General features: G+C 39.0%; 1 protein-coding gene across 1 annotated transcript in view; it reads right to left on the minus strand.

The window, feature by feature from the left end:
- LOC136851821 (uncharacterized) overlaps positions 1–21,646 on the minus strand; it is a 36,753-nt gene extending 15,107 nt beyond the window's left edge. The window contains exons 1-11 of the mRNA XM_067126133.1: positions 21,581–21,646; positions 20,433–20,505; positions 20,182–20,225; positions 11,459–11,846; positions 11,026–11,414; positions 10,634–10,764; positions 4,442–4,567; positions 1,791–2,040; positions 1,158–1,429; positions 876–1,003; positions 471–509 (exon numbers count right to left, since the gene is read on the minus strand). Coding sequence (XP_066982234.1) covers positions 471–509; positions 876–1,003; positions 1,158–1,429; positions 1,791–2,040; positions 4,442–4,567; positions 10,634–10,764; positions 11,026–11,414; positions 11,459–11,846; positions 20,182–20,225; positions 20,433–20,505; positions 21,581–21,646 — 1,906 coding nt within the window. The remainder of the gene's footprint in view (positions 1–470; positions 510–875; positions 1,004–1,157; positions 1,430–1,790; positions 2,041–4,441; positions 4,568–10,633; positions 10,765–11,025; positions 11,415–11,458; positions 11,847–20,181; positions 20,226–20,432; positions 20,506–21,580) is intronic.
- Positions 21,647–21,982: the final 336 nt, after the last annotated feature.

Here is a 21,982-nt window from a genome sequence, read left to right on the forward strand (position 1 = left end):
CTACTTGGCCCTGCATGAAGCGTAAAGTTGATAGCTGACGCGAAATCTTTAGGTAGGGAGAACAATCACTATTTTCCTGTTTATTTATCATCTCTCTGGTCAGAGAATGTATCTTTCATTGAGTTTTCTCCTCCAACATGCTTGGTGAGTGTTATTGGCCCTGAAAAATAAGTGAGGCTGGAAAGGCGAAACTAAGAACTGTACTCCCTTCAAAATTTAATTGGGTAGGCTGATGATTAAATATGAGGGCATGGTGTATTTATGCAGTGAATTGACCGGAGACAAAAGATCAACGATGGCTGTGGTGTTGGTGGAGAGACCTGTTGGATGGCCTAAATTGGCCGCACAGCTTCAGCAGTAATGCTCAACAAAGCATTATAGTGGTAAATGGGGAATTGAAATGAATTTAGTGGGGAAACTAGAGGGACATTTGATATTTTGAAGCAAAACGCTTGAATGTCTGTACTTACGGCACGCATTCGGGTCAGACTCTTGCCTCGTGTAGACACCTGAAACAGAAATAAAAACATGTATTTAGTAACATCTTGTATATAGCAAACAATTGAAGAACGATGGCGATGTTTTGTTTTACAAAAAAATTAGGAAAAAATGACAAAATGTTATTTGCCAAGTGATGATGCGTTTTTCCGTTGCGACTGCTAAAATGCATATACTTTTGAGTGTGTAACTACTTCAATTAAAAATATTACAGGTACAAATGACTAATTTTTAGAGTTAACTTGTGATTTATAATTGCGATTTCAGAATTTCTTATCAATAGTCATTAATGAATCTTACACAATCTGGCCCTATTTCAAAACTGCGAATGAAGAGCGGAGAGAACTGCACTGACAACTTTACGATATTCATCTTACCCAACTGAGGATCCAGGGCCTGGTATTTGACAACAAAACCTCTGTCTTGACTTTTGCTATTTGTGACGAAAACCATCAGAACTTTTCCCTCCGCCACGTACGTCATCGGATAATAACTGCTGCAGTACCTGTTTCAGATACAACGTTATCAGTGTTGCTGTAAAAATTCCTGACTCTCCCAAAATCTTGCTGAAAGTTGCTAAGAACTGGAGAACAACAACAGTAATAATTGATCTTGTGCTGGAATAACAAAAACTGAAAGCATTACTATGAAATACTTACTGTTCTGTGTTCTTGGGATAAATGTTTCCACAACCAGTTATCCAGATCTGATCTTCATCTTGACAGCGCAGACTCATTGCTCGTCCAACAGCAGCTAAAGGGTTACTTTCGTTGCTCATATATACGGTATTCAAATTTATGATCTGGCGGCGCTTTCGCCCATTCTTCTGTGCTTGTATCGCGTTGAATATATTCTGATTTTGGTTTCCAACGTTCCAGCTTACAAACTGGAGCTGTACATTACACGGCGTGTTCTCATTCTCGGGAATGCACTAAAAAGGGAAAAGACGGTTGCACTTATTTGTGTGTGCACATATTGCAACATAAATGAATAGGGGTAACTGGCGTCTCTTCTAAACCTATTGGTTTCTACTTCCCTACAGCTTTCTGAGTGGGTAACATTATCAAAATGCACAGCTTTTTATTTTTATTAGAACTGACTGCTTTCTCCACTTCAGACATTCAAGGGAGAGGATTTGGATAAAATGGGTGGAAGTTTTCATCGAGAGCAACAAAATTTCTTAACTCTTCTGACAGAGATATTCTGCAAGCATTAAATGAGAGAAAGGTGTTTAAGTTTATTCTATAAGGTAAGTATAAATCTATATTAGGATGACCGCACATAAAACCTACCTCAAATATGTAGGGGCAGACTGCATTCTGAGGGTAGTTTAAAGGGTAGTTGGGGGAAGTAGCCATCGTGCTGGACACTGGCATGTTGGAACTGTATCTAGTCTTGAATAACCCTCCGCAACATTCTTTGGATTTAAGGAGGTCAAAAGTGACATTTGGTACCATCGTTGGATCTCGGTCTGCTACGAATTTTACCGTTAGATTGTTGGAGAAAGAATTTACAGTGTAGGTACCCTCCAGCTTACACAACCTGTGACCAGATGAAAAATCAATCAGAGCTTGTTGGCACACTAAACCTACTGAACTATAAAACTACACCCAGAAGGAAACATTGGTGACAAATTATTATGACCAACTTTTAAGAGCAGAAACTATGATGTGGTTATGAGAATGATTACAAGTGGTCCCGGCTATACTCTCTACATCCAAAATGTACCTATTGTGTCAGTTATGAGTTCCACCTTATTTGGGGCTACGTTTGTTCTACGACATTTAATAACACTTGCCTTGTTCTCAGAACTGATACTTTCCTATGATTACTTTCCACGAATGTCGGGTCACAAGAGCACATTCCAGACCTCATACTCTTGTCAAACAGGTTTTATATGAGATTAGTAAAAGCACTGTTTGTTGCTTCTAAAGCCACACTGATTTATTTATAGCTAAACACAATACTAAATGAGTAAAGCAACACTCAATGTGCATTTTTTGTTTATAATTCAAAGGAGGACTTGCTATACAGCGATAGAATTTTGAAGTTCTATCAGAGGCATTCAAATAGATCTTTTTCATTAAGTGATCCATGGGAGGAAATCACCTGGATGAAATTAACTTGTATGAATACAGATTATAATCTTCATCTGGACAGAATTCCACAAAAAGTAGTTATCTTAGGATTTTAAACATCGAGAGTATATATATATTTCGAAAGGAAATTCTTCCTACAGCTCTAGTGTCCGAACCACTTATGTTAACGCGTGTAACCTTTTCTGCAAGGCACCAACATTCCCATCATTCTGGGATCTGTCATCCTTTTTAATGTAAAACTGTAGAACAGTCTTCCCAGAAGTTTCAATCCCAGCTGCTGTTGAAGCTGAAGGGTGACTTATGCCAATCTCAAACCCTCTGCACTTCGCCTTAATTTTCTGATCTCTGTTATTCCTCCAACCGATTTATTTACTCTCTTTTTATTGTAGCTTTTTCTCTTTTCATGTCAGCTTTCCTTTGTACAGCACTGTGTTAAAAGTCTTTGAGTCTTGCAGTTAGTGAATGTACCCCACTTTGAGAGTTGCTCGCTTTTTCTCATTTCTGCAGGCACATTAGAATTTCACATAACTGTATTTAAGTAAGGACGATTTCATTTTTAACTAAGCCTTCCAAGCCTTGCATTTCTGCTATGACTGCTCCTGTTGCTACTACGACTGATGGTGACACTACTACTACTAATATTGTTTGCTAGTCTGAGAAAGATAACTTCTGAATGACTCAGTAATCTCTTTCTGTTATTGCATCTATGAAGCACCACTTGCGCATCTAGCTCGACCTTTTGCTTACTTTATACTCTGTATGGATTTTACTCTTTTCTCTTCTTTGAATATAGAGGCCAACGGGATTGGCAAACTAACGTTATCATGTAGCCAGGACCTCTCGGAAACAGGATAGAGATGAAGAATATAATGGAAGAATTGATATGCTTTTTTCTGTACTCATAAACAACTTACTGATTTTGAATATTCCTGTGGAATAACATTTCCAGTTATTCGTGCAGTATGGCAAGTCATCCTAATGTGTGCGTTTTCACAAGACTATGCCAGAGCCAGAGTCACCTGTCTCTAGCGTCAGCTATTATATATTATTTAAATCTAAGTCCACCGTCGCTGCTGGTTGATTAATCAAGTCCAGAAGTCAACATCAGGCCTCTTATCCCCTTCAACACCTCAGTCGAAACCAACCACGACCCGGATAGACCAGATAGAATCCCATTGCAATAGTGATATATAGTATTCTTATCCCATTACTGAAGTAACCACCTGAATGAACTTCTACGCATCCAAGAACTCTTGGATTTGAAGAAGACAATTTCAGGTGGTTTTTCTTCTACTACTTTTTCCTCACTGAACTTAATATGCATGGAATTCTAGTTTCTTGGATTGAATTCTTTAATGACAGTCCTCACTCTTACGGTCAAAGTACTTCTTGAGACTCAATTTTTAGTCAGCCACAACTTCAGCATAAAGACAGGTTGTTAATATTCCTCATTCGTCTAAAATGAAAATCGAGGGGAAAGTTTGATTGATTTCACTGAAATTGGTAAATCATCATTCTAGAATTTGGCAACCTCCTTATGACAAGGTATCATCCGGCCTTCAGAACCGAAAATTATAGCTGTGCTCTGGTACTGTTCTGTATAAATCCCTCGTTACTTTACCACTTTCATATTTCATTGCCGTGTTCATCAAGATTATCATCTCATATTTTAAGTAATAACTGTACCACGGACATTTGCTTTACTGATCAACAACTGTTACATTCTTGCAGTATCTTTTCATCTACTGGTCCGTCCACTAACTGGTTATAGGGACATCCATTAATCGCATGCCCCAAAAACCAATTAGCATTCCAGATCTATTGGGCAGTATTCTTAACCTTACCTGGTTGTTGCATTGTACTCGTCTATTATCTCTAAATATGGAGGCTCAGCATTCGCTTGACCTCCTGGTTTACAGTGATTTACACGAGACGAAACATTTTTGAATTCAACAGCCAAGAATCTGATCCTGAAATAAAAAGAGACACAACATAAAGACATGTGGACAGTTTTAAAAATATAATTTTTCAATAACAAGATTGTGGAAACAGCACTTATTTCTCATATTATACTTGCAGTGCTCCCTGTGAAGGAAATCAACTCCTTTAACCTACAGACTATAGTTTCAATAGAAGCATAAATGCAAAATGAAGTTAATGATAATAATTTTTTTAAAATATACTGAGGAAAGTCAAGTGGAAAGTATTTCAACATTACTTACACTGCTTCAGTAAAAAAAACCTCGGTTCAATCCTGTGACAGATAGCCTACTTACTTTGTAAAAAGGAAGCTACTGGTTATCTAGGTAGTAAGGATTCCCTGGGCAGGATTAGATCCTTACATCTCTCAACTATTTACTCAATACGAAACTTAATTTCTCTAGGCAGGTGCATTTACACCATTCTGTCCGTACAACTGTTATCTTTACTATTTTCATAAGTACACCCCTGTCTATTTTAACCATTTTTTCTGTAGCTCTGTCTTTTCTCTGGCCTCTTACTGATTCTGTAATACAGCTGGTGTTGAAATGAGTATGTTGGAGAATCTTGAGAATCCTGTTTGTATCATCAACATTTTGCTTGTAGTGAACACGAATACTGTATAACTCATTCAAACATCATCATGGCTGTTATGATCTTATATCATAAAATAACCACCAATTCCTTTTGTGTCCACTTTGGCTTAAACTTATTCCAAAAGCTTTTTTCTAATCCAGTTCCAGAAAGCTCTGTCTAATTAACTTGGCTGTGAACATTGCAGGCAAGGCTAGGCCCCCCAGCTTAGGCTTAATCCATAGTTGCCTTGTATACTTTCCACCTTCTTCCCACATAACAAAGACTTCATTTTAACGAGTTAATTATGCATGATGTTTGTAAAATTCGGAAGCAACGTCAGGTCATATCAACTTTCTGGAGCTAATGGCTTTTTCCTATCTCTTGGAAAACTGAAACCTCCAAAAAAGGGACACACATTTTGTTGTTGGCCCTAGATAACATGAGTACATTGTCCGGCTTGTGTTCATCTCTCAATGCAGTGTTGCTATCCATCCTTTGGGTAACACAAGCAAAGTAGTGGCACTTGCCTGCAATTCACCTCACAAGGTCTTTCAGTGTAATAGCAGACCCTCTATCAGGGGATATAACAGCCTCGACCGAGTGGATGCCAAACAATCACACCTTTCAGTTAATTACCAACATGCTTCCATGTCCGGGACTGGACCTGTTTGCCACATGTGAGAACCATCAACTTCCAGTGTATGTGTCTCTGAATCTGGAAGAGATGCATTCCTACAAGACTGGAGCAAATTGGAGGGCAATATACCTTTTTCCTCCACTGTCGCAGATTTCGAAGCTTTTTTTGAACAGACTTCTAACTTTCAAGGAGCCGCTTACTTAATGGCTCCAAATTGGTTGTACAGGCATTAGTTCCCATTGCTTCAACAACGGACGAAGAACGGAATTCTGTTATTGTCTGCCGTTCTATCTCAGACAGTAGGAAGGGAAGTCATCTACGCATCCTCCCTGCTGAACCGAGACTTCACGTGTGGATTTGTAAAACCTTTTCTACTGTGAAAATTATACACCCAACATTATTAGGTACTTAGTGCAAAAACTACAGACATCATCTCTTCGACAATAATAGTCCGTGTGGAGACTATGGTTAGATTATATCCATGCTAAGAGCCCAGTTGAGATCTCTGTTAAAACACAACAAATATGCTGCAAAAGGCAATCTTCTTGACAGCTTTGGCATCAGGAGCTTGCATTAGTAAACTGGGGTCTCTTCGATGGAGACAACACTACATTACTCATACAGCTAACCGTCATTTATTATTGTCTCCTGGCCCATCATTCCTGGCCAAGAATGAGAACCCCTTAAAGAGAAAATCTCCCATTCTGATAAGGGGACTCGATTTGTCAAATAAAACTTGCGCCTGGTTCAAGCACTTGAGGTTTACCTGGAGGTCACGGCAAACATCCCAGAAGGTTCGGTTTTCCTAAACCCTACCACGACAAACCATACCACCTTCATGGGCTGAGAATAATTGTGGGGCCCCTTATTGACAAGGCAGACACTACTCCTTTTCTACTACGAGAATCACAGCCGGTGTTTTTCTGGAATAAAATTTTATCAACGTACCTGACAAAGATGACAATTTGTCACAGGGTATCTTACATCCCTACCTAATTTTTGACTGTATTCTGTATTACGAAAGTTCCATGATTCTGGTAATTATAAGAGTAACGCCGACTTCTCGTAGACATCGCCAGCAAACTGAGAGGAATCTTTCGAAGATATAATGACGTAACTTACGACGTCATTAACTTGCCTCCCTCTCGATGGATAAGTGGCTATTCGTGAAAAGGTCTCGACCTCTGGCAACAATGAAATACAACCAATACTCCTTGTTTACACTTTGTAGTAGTAGTATATAGGATTTATGCCATGAGGTCGAGCGCTAGAATCCTTGAAGAAAAGGGTTTCCGTAAGTAATCCGAGAAATTCCTTTCTATCACTATTTCTCCACTGAAAAATTATATAATAAAAAATCAATTAACAAAGTGAATCAAACTTTGGCATTTGTCGTAAATCGTTTGATATTTTCGCTTATTATTATCAGGTTTTATGAGTCCAGAATGGCTTCGTCTAATCTTGAAGACAAACAGTTGCTTCTTGTAGGTCGTAATTGGATGATCTGCCAATTCATCACTTTCAATTAAGAATGATTCGAGTGAGCAAATTGAAGGACCGAGTATACTTATACTTTTTAGTGTGCAAGCAATCTTGGTATTTAAAAGCCTACTAACAATCGAATTACCATGCCGGTAAATATTCTGTGGAATACGAAAACAACTTTCATTATAATGTTACAATTCAGCCATTGCTGTACTCTGTCACTAAGAGGTCAGGAGCGACCATATGAATGCATGACCTTACATGGATCCTTTAATTAACATTATTACATATGAGGAAACTTGACATTATAATCAATGGGTGGATTATGGCGTTTCGGGCTAAGCCCAAGCGCTGGGACCTATAGAGATCATTCAGTGATGTATTATAACCCATGACATTTTTTTTTTTTTTTTTTTGGCAAAGCAAGTTTTAATGTTGTTCCGCAAGTTATATTTTACTAAAATCAACAACTATTGCTTTATAGAGCATATATAAATCTTTCTGCACCTTATGGAAGTCAACAAATGACGAAAACTTTGTAGCCTTGGATGTCCAGGTGTCCTCCTTACCCCAAAAAGGGCCATGTTATTCATTTACCTGTTCAAGCTTACGTAGGGTTTGCTACTGGCCTCCTCACTTCTAAATTGTGCAAATCGAATCACAAAAGCTGTCCTGCAACCATGGGGGCAATGACTTATCATAACCGCCATTCTTGAAGCCTTGACAAGGTACGAACATTCATTCGAAATTTCAGAGACAGCTGTTTGTCGTCATCACCTTGTGGGAGGAGTCGGGACGTCATATATTTGCGTCACATACAACTTTGAACCCATTCATTGGAGTGTTCCGCCACTGGCTTCGGCTGCTTCATTTTACTCTTATGAATATACTTTTTTCTAATATAAGTAATGAAGAATGCTGCCGAAAATTAGGTAGGGATGTAAACTATACCGTGGCTAAGTAACATCTTTGTCAAATGCACAGAAAAAAAGTTATTCTGGAAAAACACTGGGGCAAAGGCTCTGAATCTCATGGTAAGTTGTATGACATTTGAAAGGTAAGTACATCGTTAGTTTCCAGAAATGTTTCTTTCAAAGAAGTCTTCAAGTGTACAGGGTGGTCATCAGGAACAGTATCCCTAAAACATTAATGCCACAAGGTCGAACAAATTCGACTATGCTGTGTATCAGTAGGTGGCATAGTAAATCCCTGACCTCATAGGCGCTACAGCGGAAAATCAGGGGTCTTCTTCATGCGGTGGGTGTACCGGGGGCTACAGCGGAAAACCAGGGGTCTTCTTCATGTGGTGGGTGTACCGGGGCTACAGCGGAAAACCAGGGGTCTTCTTCATGCGGTGGGTGTACCGGGGGCTACAGCGGAAAACCAGGGGTCTTCTTCATGTGGTGGGTGTACCGGGGCTACAGCGGAAAACCAGGGGTCTTCTTCATGTGGTGGGTGTACCGGGGCTACAGCGGAAAACCAGGGGTCTTCTTCATGTGGTGGGTGTACCGGGGCTACAGCGGAAAACCAGGGGTCTTCTTCATGTGGTGGGTATGCCAAGATATCTCTGGAAAGGTGCAACAATACTGCAACCAAACCCAGCATATTTAGGCAAGTCACTTTAGAACTACATCTTAATAACTGTGAGTTCATGTTTAGTTTCTCGTCTTTTGTTGCCAAACCCTTTGGGTATCTGGAATAAAGAATGTGGCTTATAACTTGTGGCTTAATCTTGGACAAAAAATTTTATCTGGATTGTTGGGATTGAATTTTAAGAGCTTAGCCATTTTGTCACTTGTCAGTGTCTTTGGCAAGCTCCTTTGAGGACGAACAGCAGCTACGCTGTCAAGTAAAAAATGCGCCGAAGTTTCATTGGCGCAATCTGGTTTTCTGTATAGCCACTACAGCGTATAATCAAGGCCACCGAAATAGATCTATCTTTCGCTGGTCTCGGTGTAATGCTGTATGAGCCGCGGCCCATGACACTTTAACCACAGCCTGGTGGTGGCCTGTCCTATATCGTTGCCATAAGCACGATTATGGCTAACTTTAAGCTAAAATAAATTAACAACTACTAAGGCTAGAGGGCTGCAATTTGGTATGTTTGATGATTGGAGGGTGGATGATCAACATACCAGTTTGCCGTCCTCTAGCCTCAGCAGTTTTTAAGATCTGAGGGTGGACAGAAAAAAGTGCGGACGGACGAAGCCGGCACAATAGTTTTCTTTTACAGAAAACTAAAAACAGGTTTTGACGTAGGAAAATCCAGTTTTTGGTAGCTGCTGTGAGTCCTCAAACCCACCCACTTTCCCGGACAAAAAGGCTTAGACCTGAAAGAGAGTAATGAGTACAACAGAGTAATGAATAAATAGCCTCGTGCAGTGTGTGTGGTTGCCACAATAGTGGACGTGCGGTGCGCTGTTGCCACATCTGCAGGTTAAGACGAGGAAGAATCTGGGCAGTTGCTGTAGACAAGAGAAAGAGCCCTCTTGTCTTCAGTCTTATACTCTTATCAGTGTCAGTGTGTGCTATACTGGCCAAGACCAGTTAGAAGAGAATTCTTTGAAAAAGGTTGGTCTGTTTTATGTGTAGTAGTAAAATTAGTACTTAATATTCAGTAGATATCTTCATCATAACATTTAAAAGCATGTATCCTAAAAGTAGGAGTAATGTGGTAGTCAAGAGAATGTTTTCTGTTCTAAAAAGGGAACATTGGTGTTTTCTGCTTAATGGAAGCAGTGTTGTTAACGCAGCTGTAAACAGTGGTATAATTTCTGCAAAGAGCTCTGACACCAACTTCGGCCTAGAGACAGAACCGTGGGAAGCCATTATATCATCACGTGATCGGAAATGTACTTGTACGTAAAGGAATACCACATGTTTAAAACAATTGTGAGAAATATGTAACTAATTTTGACACACATTTTTATCATATCTTGTTTATATGAATATCGCTTCAGCTATGAAGGGTGTTCCTATTCTAATCTTTCAAGCTAATTGACAATGAAATACTTGGTAAACCTATTCTAATCTTTCAAGCTAATTGACAATGAAATACTTGGTAAACCTATCTTCCTGGGTTCCACATAAGTGTGCCAGTCGTGTGAATGAGAGAACAAAGGGATAAATAAACCAAGAAAACTATGACAATGAGTTTTCTGTCCAAAACCACCCTAACATATGGAGCCCTCTAGAGACCAAGAGAGTAACTCCTTTGAGGACTCACAGCAGCTACTAAAAGTAGGTTTTCCTCTGTCAAAACCTGCCTACACAATATTTCTAATGTAATTATTTCTTACTTTAAGGGAAAGAGGGGAAAGTATTTTACCTGAATTGCCACTGTTCTGGAATAACTTACCTGAATGTATAGAAACATAAAACGTTGTCTGCAGGAATAATTCCATCTGGATAAGCTGATGAATTACTTGCCGAACTGGATGCTTGACGTCGTTTCCGGAAAAGTGTGCTTGAAGATACACCTAAAGGTGTCTGCAAAATAACAGGGCTGAATACTTTAAAAAATCAATGTCAATATTTGTATCTAAACCTAAATATTTTCATTAAATACAACTGCATGATAAACTTGAAGATACACCTAAAGGTGTCTGCAAAATAACAAGGCTGAATACTTTAAAAATTCATTAAATTTGTATCAAACTGAAATACATGATGAAAAGAGCATATTTCTAACAATCTGATATTTTAATTTTCCATAATGAGTAGCAGGGAACAGAGAGAAAGCGAGTTTACCTTTATATGTATGTCATACTCCAATTGCGATCCACTAGAATGGTCCATAAGATATGAATACAGTGACTGGCCAAAGCTTAGGGTGACAGATTCGAATCCCATTAATGTGACAGCTTCTACATTGTATGACTCGTACTCGGTGGAGGCAAATGCTGCTCCACCTGTTATGGTGCCAAATTCACTGAAAGGAGGGATGAATAGGCCACCTCCTGGAGATCCACTACCACCAGCACCAGCACCACCTTCGCCACTGCCACTGCCACTTCCACCAGCTCCACTGCCACTTCCACCAGCTCCAGCTCCACCTCCAGCTCCAGCTCCAGCTCCTTCTCCTGCTCCAGCTCCAGAGCCAGCTCCAGAGCCAGCTCCAGCTCCAGCTCCTCCAGCTCCTCCTCACCAGTACCTGCTCCTACACCTCCGCCTACTCCCTCACCAGCACCTCCTCCTCCCCCTCCTTGTCCACCTCCAAGATTATCACCAACTCCAGAACCACCTCCAAGATTATCACCAACTCCAGAACCACCTCCAAGATTATCACCAACTCCAGAACCACCTCCAAGATTGTCACCAACTCCAGAACCACCTCCAAGATTGTCACCAACTCCAGAACCACCTCCAAGATTGTCACCAACTCCAGAACCACCTCCAAGATTGTCACCAACTCCAGAACCACCTCCAAGATTATCACCAACTCCAGAACCACCTCCAAGATTATCACCAACTCCAGTTACTGGACCACCAACTACTGGGAAAGATTCACTGGCCAGATCTCCAACACCAACAAGCTGACTTGTTGTCCCAGGTCCTTCACTGGGTATTACCTGAGGGTAAATGAGAAAATGGTTTACATTCAGTTATTTGTCCTTTCGCTTTTCCAACACACAGAGTAAGATATTTTTCAGTATATGGCATATACATAAAGCATTTGCTGGATGTTAACACTAAAATCAATGATAGCATGGTATTAGATAATAAGGCAATCACCTTTAAAGAAGAATAATATCAATCTTAACAGCTAAACCTGCCCCACGTCAAACCTACACAGTTCTGCATGCCTCAGGAAATAAGAACAAGTTTTGCAAGGATTCAGGAAAAATTCCGAAATAAGATCTATTTGTAAGGAGAGAATCAGCCTGAGAAATCACAAGGGACAAGAAAGAAAACTAGCAAGGAAAACTGATAAACAAGATAGCAAATGATCAAATAATGAGAATCTACATCATGAAAAAATAGTGGTAAAAACTTGCTGAAGCTACTGTTGGAAATAGTTGCCCATAAGGTCTGGAGTTGTAAGGAGCACAAACCATTCTTACTTTCAAGCTTACTACATACAGATACCAATCTGGTTTTGCTTTCATTGCAAATTGTAATTCAGAGTGCCCAAAATTTTCAGTATATGATTAGAAAAGGTGGGAGATATCTTTCAAATTATTGTTTTGTGGCAGTAAAAGTATTGAAAAATTGAATAGTATAGCAAAAAAAAAAAAAGTAAGATATGCACACTGGATGTTTTATACATAGCGAAAACAATCGTACACTGAACTGGGCAGAGGAAAAAAAAATGTTTATTCTCATTATAAGCTTTAAAAAAATCACTTTGATGTAATAAAAAGTTTTTGTAATAATATGATATCAGTCAAGGCACGCTTGGAAACTTGATCCATTAATTTCAAAAGATAAGCGTAGTGTTTAAATGAGAAGGAAGGCAGTAGATATACACGGAAAAAGGATAATCAAATTTGTAAAGAGAGTAACTTTACTTGGCACAAATGAGTGTGTGTGGCTCTCCACCCCCCCAACACCTATCAAAAGCAAATGTTCAGTTTCAAATTGTCCGTACATCTGTTTTTACTGACCCCCTAGCATCTGTATGATGATTTCCTACCATTATTTATCAGTCCTTCATCAATGGTTTAGAAATGTAGCCGAAACTGGTCAGGACCTACACTCAGTCTTTTACTTTTCCTCGCTCCTTCAGGAGCCTGAAGGCCCACAGATGGAGAGAAGTCAGTTCTCGCTCAGCACTTGTCCAAACATCACTCTTGCCTCCCACGTCCAATCTACTGGTCGTAGCTCCTTTGTTCTGGCACAGCCACACTTGTTATGAGGTCGCAAGAGACCTGGGCCCCAAGAAGCTCCTTAGTTGTTAACAGAAGGCATATTGGATCAGGTTCAGTTGTAGTTGTGCACACTGCAATGCTGGATTGCCTGGTAAGTCTGAAATTTGACGGCCAAGATCCGATTTCTGTTTCTCTAACTGAATCTCTCATTTCCTCTCAAGATTTCGTCTCCCAAAATAAAATCCTTGGTGAACAACTAGCATGTGTATTCCCCAAATGAAGTAAATTCATTAATGAGACAATCCTTTGCTCATCGCCATACAGCAAATCAGCCCTCCATTGTGATAGATAATTGCAAGTGAGAGGAGTTCTTATCTGGGAAATCAATTTCCAGAAACGCATTCTCTGTTCAACCTCGCAGTCCTGCCATCCATCTTGCTCGGAAGAATTTCTGCCTTATTGTGGCGGGCTACTCAACGTGCAACATTCCGTGAAATTAGTAACTGCAGAGGAGTCCTTAGAGGGGATCCAGATTCTGTTGTATTTGTGAGGTTCAAGAAATGTCAGAAGTGAAAGACTGATTCTTTGTTACTTGTTGTTGTTTTAGATTTAGCTGGCCTTGTGCCAGCACGGGCTCTTGCTCCTGGAGCAGCCCGTAATTCTTTATTACTCTCAACAGGTGTTTATAATGTGGAAAGCCGACGGAGAGGTATCGGGCGACCTGAAGCCCCCGCTGCGTCCATACAGAAGTTGTGTTTGTTAACAGGCATTTGAAGACATATATAATGCATTATAGAACATTACTGACTACCAAAGAGCCCTTTAAAATTCATAATTGGCTTTCGTTCCATAGATACACACACACACATACACACACACACAAAATACTGTTAAAAAACTAACTATATGCCATTGTTTTGTAGCTACAGATAAACCCATTTTCACAAAATAAGGAGTAAGATTTCTAACATTTTTTGGCTGCTAAGTCTTTACAGAACCTCACACTGAAACAGTAGCTAGCACTTCCTAAAGTCCTTCCTGTTTGCTGTGAGCTTCTGTATGCTCTAATACATTTACCAATAAAATGTCAGAGGTAATCCTAGAAACATGACATTTACGGCCAGAATTATCCATGGACGGACAAAACAGAAATGACAGCTTTGCATAAAATAATCATGAACTTACTGCTGGTCCTTGTGCAGCAGTTGTACCTCCACTACCTGGGCCAGTGGGTTGCCCCCCCACCCCCCCAGAAGTTAAACAAAATATTTGTAACGAAATTTGGTGTAATGCTATTTATAATTGACCAGCAAGTTTTTCATAGCATATAATCGTCATTTTTCATACAGAACAGGATATTCAGGAAAACGTAAAAAGTACACATTTGCTGTAGATATGGTAGCAGTTTTACTTATTGGACCAATAGGTGGGCCCTAGGTGTTGTAGCTGTAGCAAGAATAGTTACTTTTATTTAAAAAAAAATAACTATACATAAACTGGATCCTCACTGAGTATGTTAAGTTAGGCCACAGGTGCATTGTATACAGCTAGTTCAAGGGAAAATAATGTTCTTAAAATAATGTTCTTGTTTCAAAGTTGTACTCAAAATGTTCGATACATCTACAGCAAGTAAAAGTACCTTGTTCCTCACGGTACTTTTCAAGGCTGCATTTTTGTTTTAATGAAAAAGATTTTTCTTAATTTCATTATAGAAATTATATGTCTTTCTTTTGCTTGTACAGATAAGCTCAATGGCATATGCTGAGGTGTAAATCTCTAATATTTCATGATTGTATATTATCTGCAGAACTTCTATGTAATTAATAACCATTTCTGAAAGTGGTACCTGATTTAAAGAAGTACTTTTATGCTTGTAATGTACCATTGTTGTAATTTATCTTGTATTTTGTGGTAACAATAAATAAAATAAATACTTTTGTCCTGTGCAAATTCGTTGGTAATTCTAGTAATATGACATAAATATTTATCGTTTCCTGACTGGGACATTTCATGTTGGTAGGAACCTTGTATTCCTCCTAGGAAGTCCTGGCTTCAGAGGATGGCCATCCTTCAGGGGGTACTGAGATATCCCTGTGGAAGGGGCTGGAAACCATCCATCACACAATCTCTCATCAAGGAAACTTTGGCCTACACCTGCAAAGTAAGGCCCACTTCTGGACAAGCTTCCTATCTTAGCATGAGCCCTAACTTCCTAATGGGAAGGTAACCCTATAAGTGGATAAAAAAGAGAGCATTGCAAGAAACTATTATGAACTTACTCCAGGTCCTTGTGTAGGTCCAACTCCGGGGCCAACAGGTTGTCCCTGCAAGGTGCAGAAAATTTGGTTGTGATTAAATGTGGCCTAATGACATCCATAATTTTCTAGCAATTTTGTTAAAATGTAAAACCATAATTTTGCAAAAAAAAAAAAAAATTATATTGGAATTTAGAATTCAGGCCAAATGCCAACTGCTGCAACCTATGAGGTCATACAGCACTGAAAGGGAAACACACAAAATGAAGAAAAAATTTACTGTGTTCGCTCTAGTAGTTTCACCACTTGGACCACCAGGTGGGCCCCGGTGGTTGTGGCATCAATAGTCACCTTTCCTATTAATATGAAAACATATAGGAAATGGGTTCACACTGAAAATATCAGATGATACTGCAGATGGGCTGTAAGCTTGTCATCCAAGGCGAAATATGTACAGGCAGTCCCCGGTTTACGATGGGGGTTCCGTTTTTACACCGCGTCGTAAATAAAAAATCGTCGTAAACCGAAAAATCGTCGAAAATAGTAAAAAATCCTAAGAAAATCTTACTTTTAATGCTTTGGGTGTATTGAAAACGATGTAATCTACGTTTTTATTGAGTTTTTCATAAAAAAACCTCCAAATTTTGATTATTCTGCCGTTGTGGAGCCATATTTCTTCTGTCGGATCTGAGTACGATGCATCGTAACCCTGGAACATGCGTCATAAACCGGGAAATAATTCGTGATGAATATATTTGAAAAGCGTCGTAACCTCGGAACGTCGTAAGCCGGACCCGTCGTAAACCGGGGACTGCCTGTACTTGCAACTACATGTAACAAATGTTTCCCACACCTGCAGCAAGGCTACCACAGTGCCTTAAAAACTGCATTATTGAATTTTATTCTGCAAACTGATGATTTTTATGGTAAAATCAATTTTTTTTAGGTACTTACCCTCTATCATTTGCTTTATCTGTGACTACATGATGCAGGTTCGACAAGTGTTAAAATTGAAACAATTGTTAACGAACGCTCATGATAGTTACCCCGACTCTTTGGAGGGTGGGGGTAAGACAGCGACTGATTTGGTTGTCAATCTCCTCTTAATCTCTTAAGGGGAAGGAGGGAGGAATCTCAATGATTGGAGGGTAAGTACCTGCGGAATTGATTTAATAATAAAAATCGTCATTTTTTAGGCGAAACTTACGCTCTATCATTTGCTGACTCCAATATTGTGTGTTGATGGAGAGTAAGTATTTTCCCTGTAACCAAATTATCAGATATTAGAAATATCCTTATTGCTGGTTACCTGATGAATGTGAGCCCATGGCAAGTACTTGTCAGACGAGAATCTTTATCAGGTGAGGTCCACTACAGTCGAAGAGCCTGGGTGGGGTTTAGTTACCCGAGAAGTGTAAAAGGTTTGTGAATATATTTTGTTTGTTTCTACATGACCAAAGAGTCTCAGAAAAGCGAGTCTTACAAAATTTCAGTGGTGAGCGTATCTGTTATGACGTCATCAACATGGTCGCCAGGCGACATGACCCGACCCCATTCCATTGTTCGTAGCTCCTCTTCTAATTAATCTAGACAAAGGGGATTTTTTCAAAATGTTCCTAATAAAATTTAAAATTTTTTTTTTGGTGTTGTAGCTGTAGCATGAATAGTTACTTTTATTTAAAAAAAATAACTATACATAAACTGGATCCTCACTGAGTATGTTAAGTTAGGTCACAGGTGCACTGTACACAGCTCATTCAAGGAAAAATAATGTTCTTGTTTCAAAGTTGTACTGAAAATGTTCGATACATCTACAGCAAGTAAAAGTACCTCGCTCCTCACAGTACTTTTCAAGGCTGCAGATTTGTTTTAATGAAAAAGATTTTTCTTAATTTCATTATAGAAATTATATGTCTTTCTTTTGCTTGTACAGGTAAGCTCAATGGCATATGCTGAGGTGTAAATCTCTAATATTTCATGATTGTATATTATCTGCAGAACTTCTATGTAATTAATAACCATTTCTGAAAGTGGTACCTGTTTTAAAGAAGTACTTTATATGCTTGTAATGTACCATTGTTGTAATTTATCTTGTATTTTGTGGTAACAATAAATAAAATAAATACTTTTGTCCTGTGCAAATTCGTTGGTAATTCTAGTAATATGACAAATATTTATCGTTTCCTGACTGGGACATTTCATGTTGGTAGGAACCTTGTATTCCTCCTAGGAAGTCCTGGCTTCAGAGGATGGCCATCCTTCAGGGGGTACTGAGATATCCCTGTGGAAGGGGCTGGAAACCATCCATCACACAATCTCTCATCATGGAAACTTTGGCCTACACCTGCAAAGTAAGGCCCACTTCTGAACAAGCTTCCTATCTTAGCATGAGCCCTAACTCCCTAATGGGAAGGTAACCCTATAGGTGGATAAAAAAGAGAACATTGCAAGAAACTATTATGAACTTACTCCAGGTCCTTGTGTGGGTCCAACTCCGGGGCCAACAGGTTGTCCCTGCAAGGTGCAGAAAATTTGGTTGTGATTAAATGTGGCCTAATGGTATCCATAATTTTCTAGCAATTTTGTTAAAATGTAAAACCATAATTTTGCAAAAAAAAAAAAAAAATTATATTGGAATTTAGAATTCAGGCCAAATGCCAACTGCTGCAACCTATGAGGTCATACAGCACTGAAAGGGAAACACACAAAATAAAGAAAAAAATTTACTGTGTTCACTCTAGTAGTTTCACCACTTGGACCACCAGGTGGGCCCCAGTGGTTGCAGCATCAATAGTCACCTTTGCTGTTAATATGAAAACATATAGGAAATGGGTTCACACTGAAAATATCAGATGATACTGCAGATGGGCTGTAAGCTTGTCATCCAAGGCGAAATATATACAGGCAGTCCCACGGTTTACGATGGGGGTTCCGTTTTTACAAAGCGTCGTAAACCGAAAATCGTCGTAAACCGAAAAATCGTCGAAAATAGTAAAAAATCCTAAGAAAATCTTACTTTTAATGCTTTGGGTGTATTGAAAACGATGTAATCTACGTTTTTATTGAGTTTTTCATAAAAAACCTCCCAATTTTGATTATTCTGCCGTTGTGGAGCCATATGTCTTCTGTTGGATCTGAGTACGATGCATCGTAACCCTGGAACATGCGTCATAAGCTAATTCATGAATATATTTGAAAAGCAACCTCAGAACGTCGTTTAAACAACTTGCAACTACATGTAACAAATGTTTCCCACACCTGCAGCAAGGCTACCACAGTGCCTTAAAAACTGCATTATTGAATTTTATTCTGCAAACTGATGATTTTTATGGTAAAATCAATTTTTTTAGGTACTTACCCTCTATCATTTGCTTTATCTGTGACTACATGATGCAGGTTCGACAAGTGTTAAAATTGAAACAATTGTTAACGAACGCTCATGATAGTTACCCCGACTCTTTGGAGGGTGGGGGTAAGACAGCGACTGATTTGGTTGTCAATCTCCTCTTAATCTCTTAAGGGGAAGGAGGGAGGAATCTCAATGATTGGAGGGTAAGTACCTGCGGAATTGATTTAATAATAAAAATCATAATTTTTTAGGCGAAACTTACACTCTATCATTTACTGACTCCAATATTGTGTGTTGATGGAGAGTAAGTATTTTCCCTGTAACCAAATTATCAGATATTAGAAATATCCTTATTGCTGGTTACCTGATGAATGTGAGCCCATGGCAAGTACTTGTCAGACGAGAATCTTTATCAGGTGAGGTCCACTATAGTCCAAGAGCCTGAGTGGGATTTATTTACCCGAGAAGTGCAAAAGGTTTGTGAATATATTTTGTTTGTTTCTACATGACCAAAGAGTCTCAGAAAAGCGAGTCTTACAAAATTTCAGTGGTGAGCGTATCTGTTATGACGTCATCAACATGGTCGCCAGGCGACATGACCTGACCCCATTCCATTGTTCATAGCTCCTCTTCTAATTAATCTAGACAAAGGGGATTTTTTCAAAATGTTCCTAATAAAATTTAAAATCTTTTATATAGGTGTTGTAGCAGTAGCATGAATAGTTACTTTTATTTAAAAAAATAACTATACATAAACTGGATCCTCACTGAGTATGTTAAGTTAGGTCACAGGTGCATTGTATACAGCTCATTCAAGGGAAAATAATGTTCTTGTTTCAAAGTTGTACTCAAAATGTTCGATACATCTACAGCAAGTAAAAGTACCTTGCTCCTCACGGTACTTTTCAAGGCTGCATATTTGTTATAATGAAAAAGATTTTTGTTAATTTCATTATATAAATTATATGTCTTTCTTTTGCTTGAACAGATAAGCTCAATAGCATATGCTGAGGTGTAAATCTCTAATATTTCATGATTGCATATTATCTGCAGAACTTCTATGTAATTAATAACCATTTCTGGAAGTGGGACCTCTTTTAAAGAACTATTTTATACTCTTATAACGTGCCATTATTGTAGTTTATCTTGTATTTTGTGGTAACAATAAATAAAATAAATACTTTTGTCCTGTGCAAATTCGTTGGTAATTCTAGTAATATGACATTTATATTTATCGTTTCCTGACTGGGACATTTCATGTTGGTAGGAACCTTGTATTCCTCCTAGGAAGTCCTGGCTTCAGAGGATGGCCATCCTTCAGGGGGTACCATCACACAATCTCTCATCATGGAAACTTTGGCCTACACCTGCAAAGTAAGGCCCACTTCTGGACAAGCTTCCTATCTTAGCATGAGCCCCTAACTTCCTAATGGGAAGGTAACCCTATAGGTGGATAAAAAGAGAGCATTGCAAGAAACTATTATGAACTTACTCCAGGTCCTTGTGTAGGTCCAACTCCGGGGCCAACAGGTTGTCCTGCAAGGTGCAGAAAATTTGGTTGTGATTAAATGTGGCCTAATGGTATCCATAATTTTCTAGCAATTTTGTTAAAATGTAAAACCATAATTTTGCAAGAATAAAACGATATTGAAATATAGAATTCAGGCCAAATGCCAAGTGCTGCAACCTATGAGGTCATTCAACGCTGAAAGGGAAACACACAAAATAAAAGAAAAAATTTACTGTGTTCTTTCTCTAGTAGTTTCACCACTTGGACCACCAGGTGGGCCACGGTGGTTGTGGCATCAATAGTAACCTTTAATATTAATATGAAAACATATAGGAAATGGGTTCACACTGAAAATGTCAGATGATACTGCACATGGACTGTAAGCTTGTCATCCAAGGCGAAATATATACAGGCAGTCCCCGGTTTATGATGGGGTTCCGTTTTACACGCGTCGTAAACCGAAAATCGTCGTAAACCGAAAAATCGTCGAAAATAGTAAAAATCATAAGAAAATCTTACTTTTTAATGCTTTGGGGTATTGAAAACGATGTAATCTACGTTTTTATTGAGTTTTTCATAAAAAACCTCCCAAATTTTGATTATTCTGCCGTTTTGGAGCCATATTTCTTCTGTCGGATCTGAGTATGCAATCGTAACCCTGGAACATGCGTCATAAACGGGAAATAATTTCTGATGAATATATTTGATGCGTCGTAACCTCAGAACGTCGTAAGCCGGACCCGTCGTAAACCGGGGACTGCCTGTACATGTAACAAATGTTTACAACACCTTCAGCAAGGCTACCACAGTGCCTTAAAAACTGCATTATTGAATTTTATTCTGCAAATTGATGATTTTTATGATAAAATCAATTTTTTTGGTACTTACCCTCTATCATTTGCTTTATCTGTGACTACTTGGTGCAGGTTCAACAAGTGTTAAAATTGAAAGAATTGTTAACGAACGCTCCTGATAGTTACCCCAACTCTTTGGAGGGTGGGGGTAAGACAGCGACAGCTTTGGTTGTCATTCTTCTCTAATCTCTTAAGGGGAGGAGGAGGGATCTCAATGATAGAGGGTAAATAACTAAAAATTGATTTTATAATAAAAATCATTGTTTTTAAGGCAAAACTTACCCTCTATCATTTGCTGACTCCAACACTGTGTGCTGATAGGGAGTAAGATATTTCCCTATAACCAAATTATCAGATATTAGAAATATCCTTATCGCTGGTTATCTGATGAATATGAGCCAATGGCAAGTACTTGTCATATGCGGATCTTCAACAGGTGAGATCCACTTGAATATATTATTAATCTTAGTGTGAAGATAGGAAATACCCCAGGACTTGCACCATGATCTATAAAACTCCCGCTGTACTGAATAAGAGTCCCTAGATGATTTAAAAAATTCTGTAGAGCTGTAGAGCTTGTCAACAGTTTCCATGCTGTTACATAAAGCATTCTGATATTTCCGTGAAGTTTCTCTGTCCCAAACTGATTAAGCATGTTTGCTTATATAGGTAACTGTTTTTGAACTTCTACTGACATTTCAAGAAGGACTGGGAACCAGTGCCTCCTCGGCCACCACAGAGTGATTAGAATCATGGCGGTGTTCCCGGTAACCCTCAACTCTTGAGTACCCCCTTCAACAGTGAAAACATAGGGAAAGTATACACGAATAGGTTGGCCAATCTTGAAATAAAACTTCTACTGACCAGGCTTGAGGGCCTGGAACTACAGGGTTAAAGATCAGTCGTGGGAAGGTACCTGTCCATGACAA

The sequence above is a fragment of the Macrobrachium rosenbergii genome, chromosome 24 (assembly GCF_040412425.1).
Source record: "Macrobrachium rosenbergii isolate ZJJX-2024 chromosome 24, ASM4041242v1, whole genome shotgun sequence".
NCBI lineage: Eukaryota > Metazoa > Arthropoda > Malacostraca > Decapoda > Palaemonidae > Macrobrachium > Macrobrachium rosenbergii.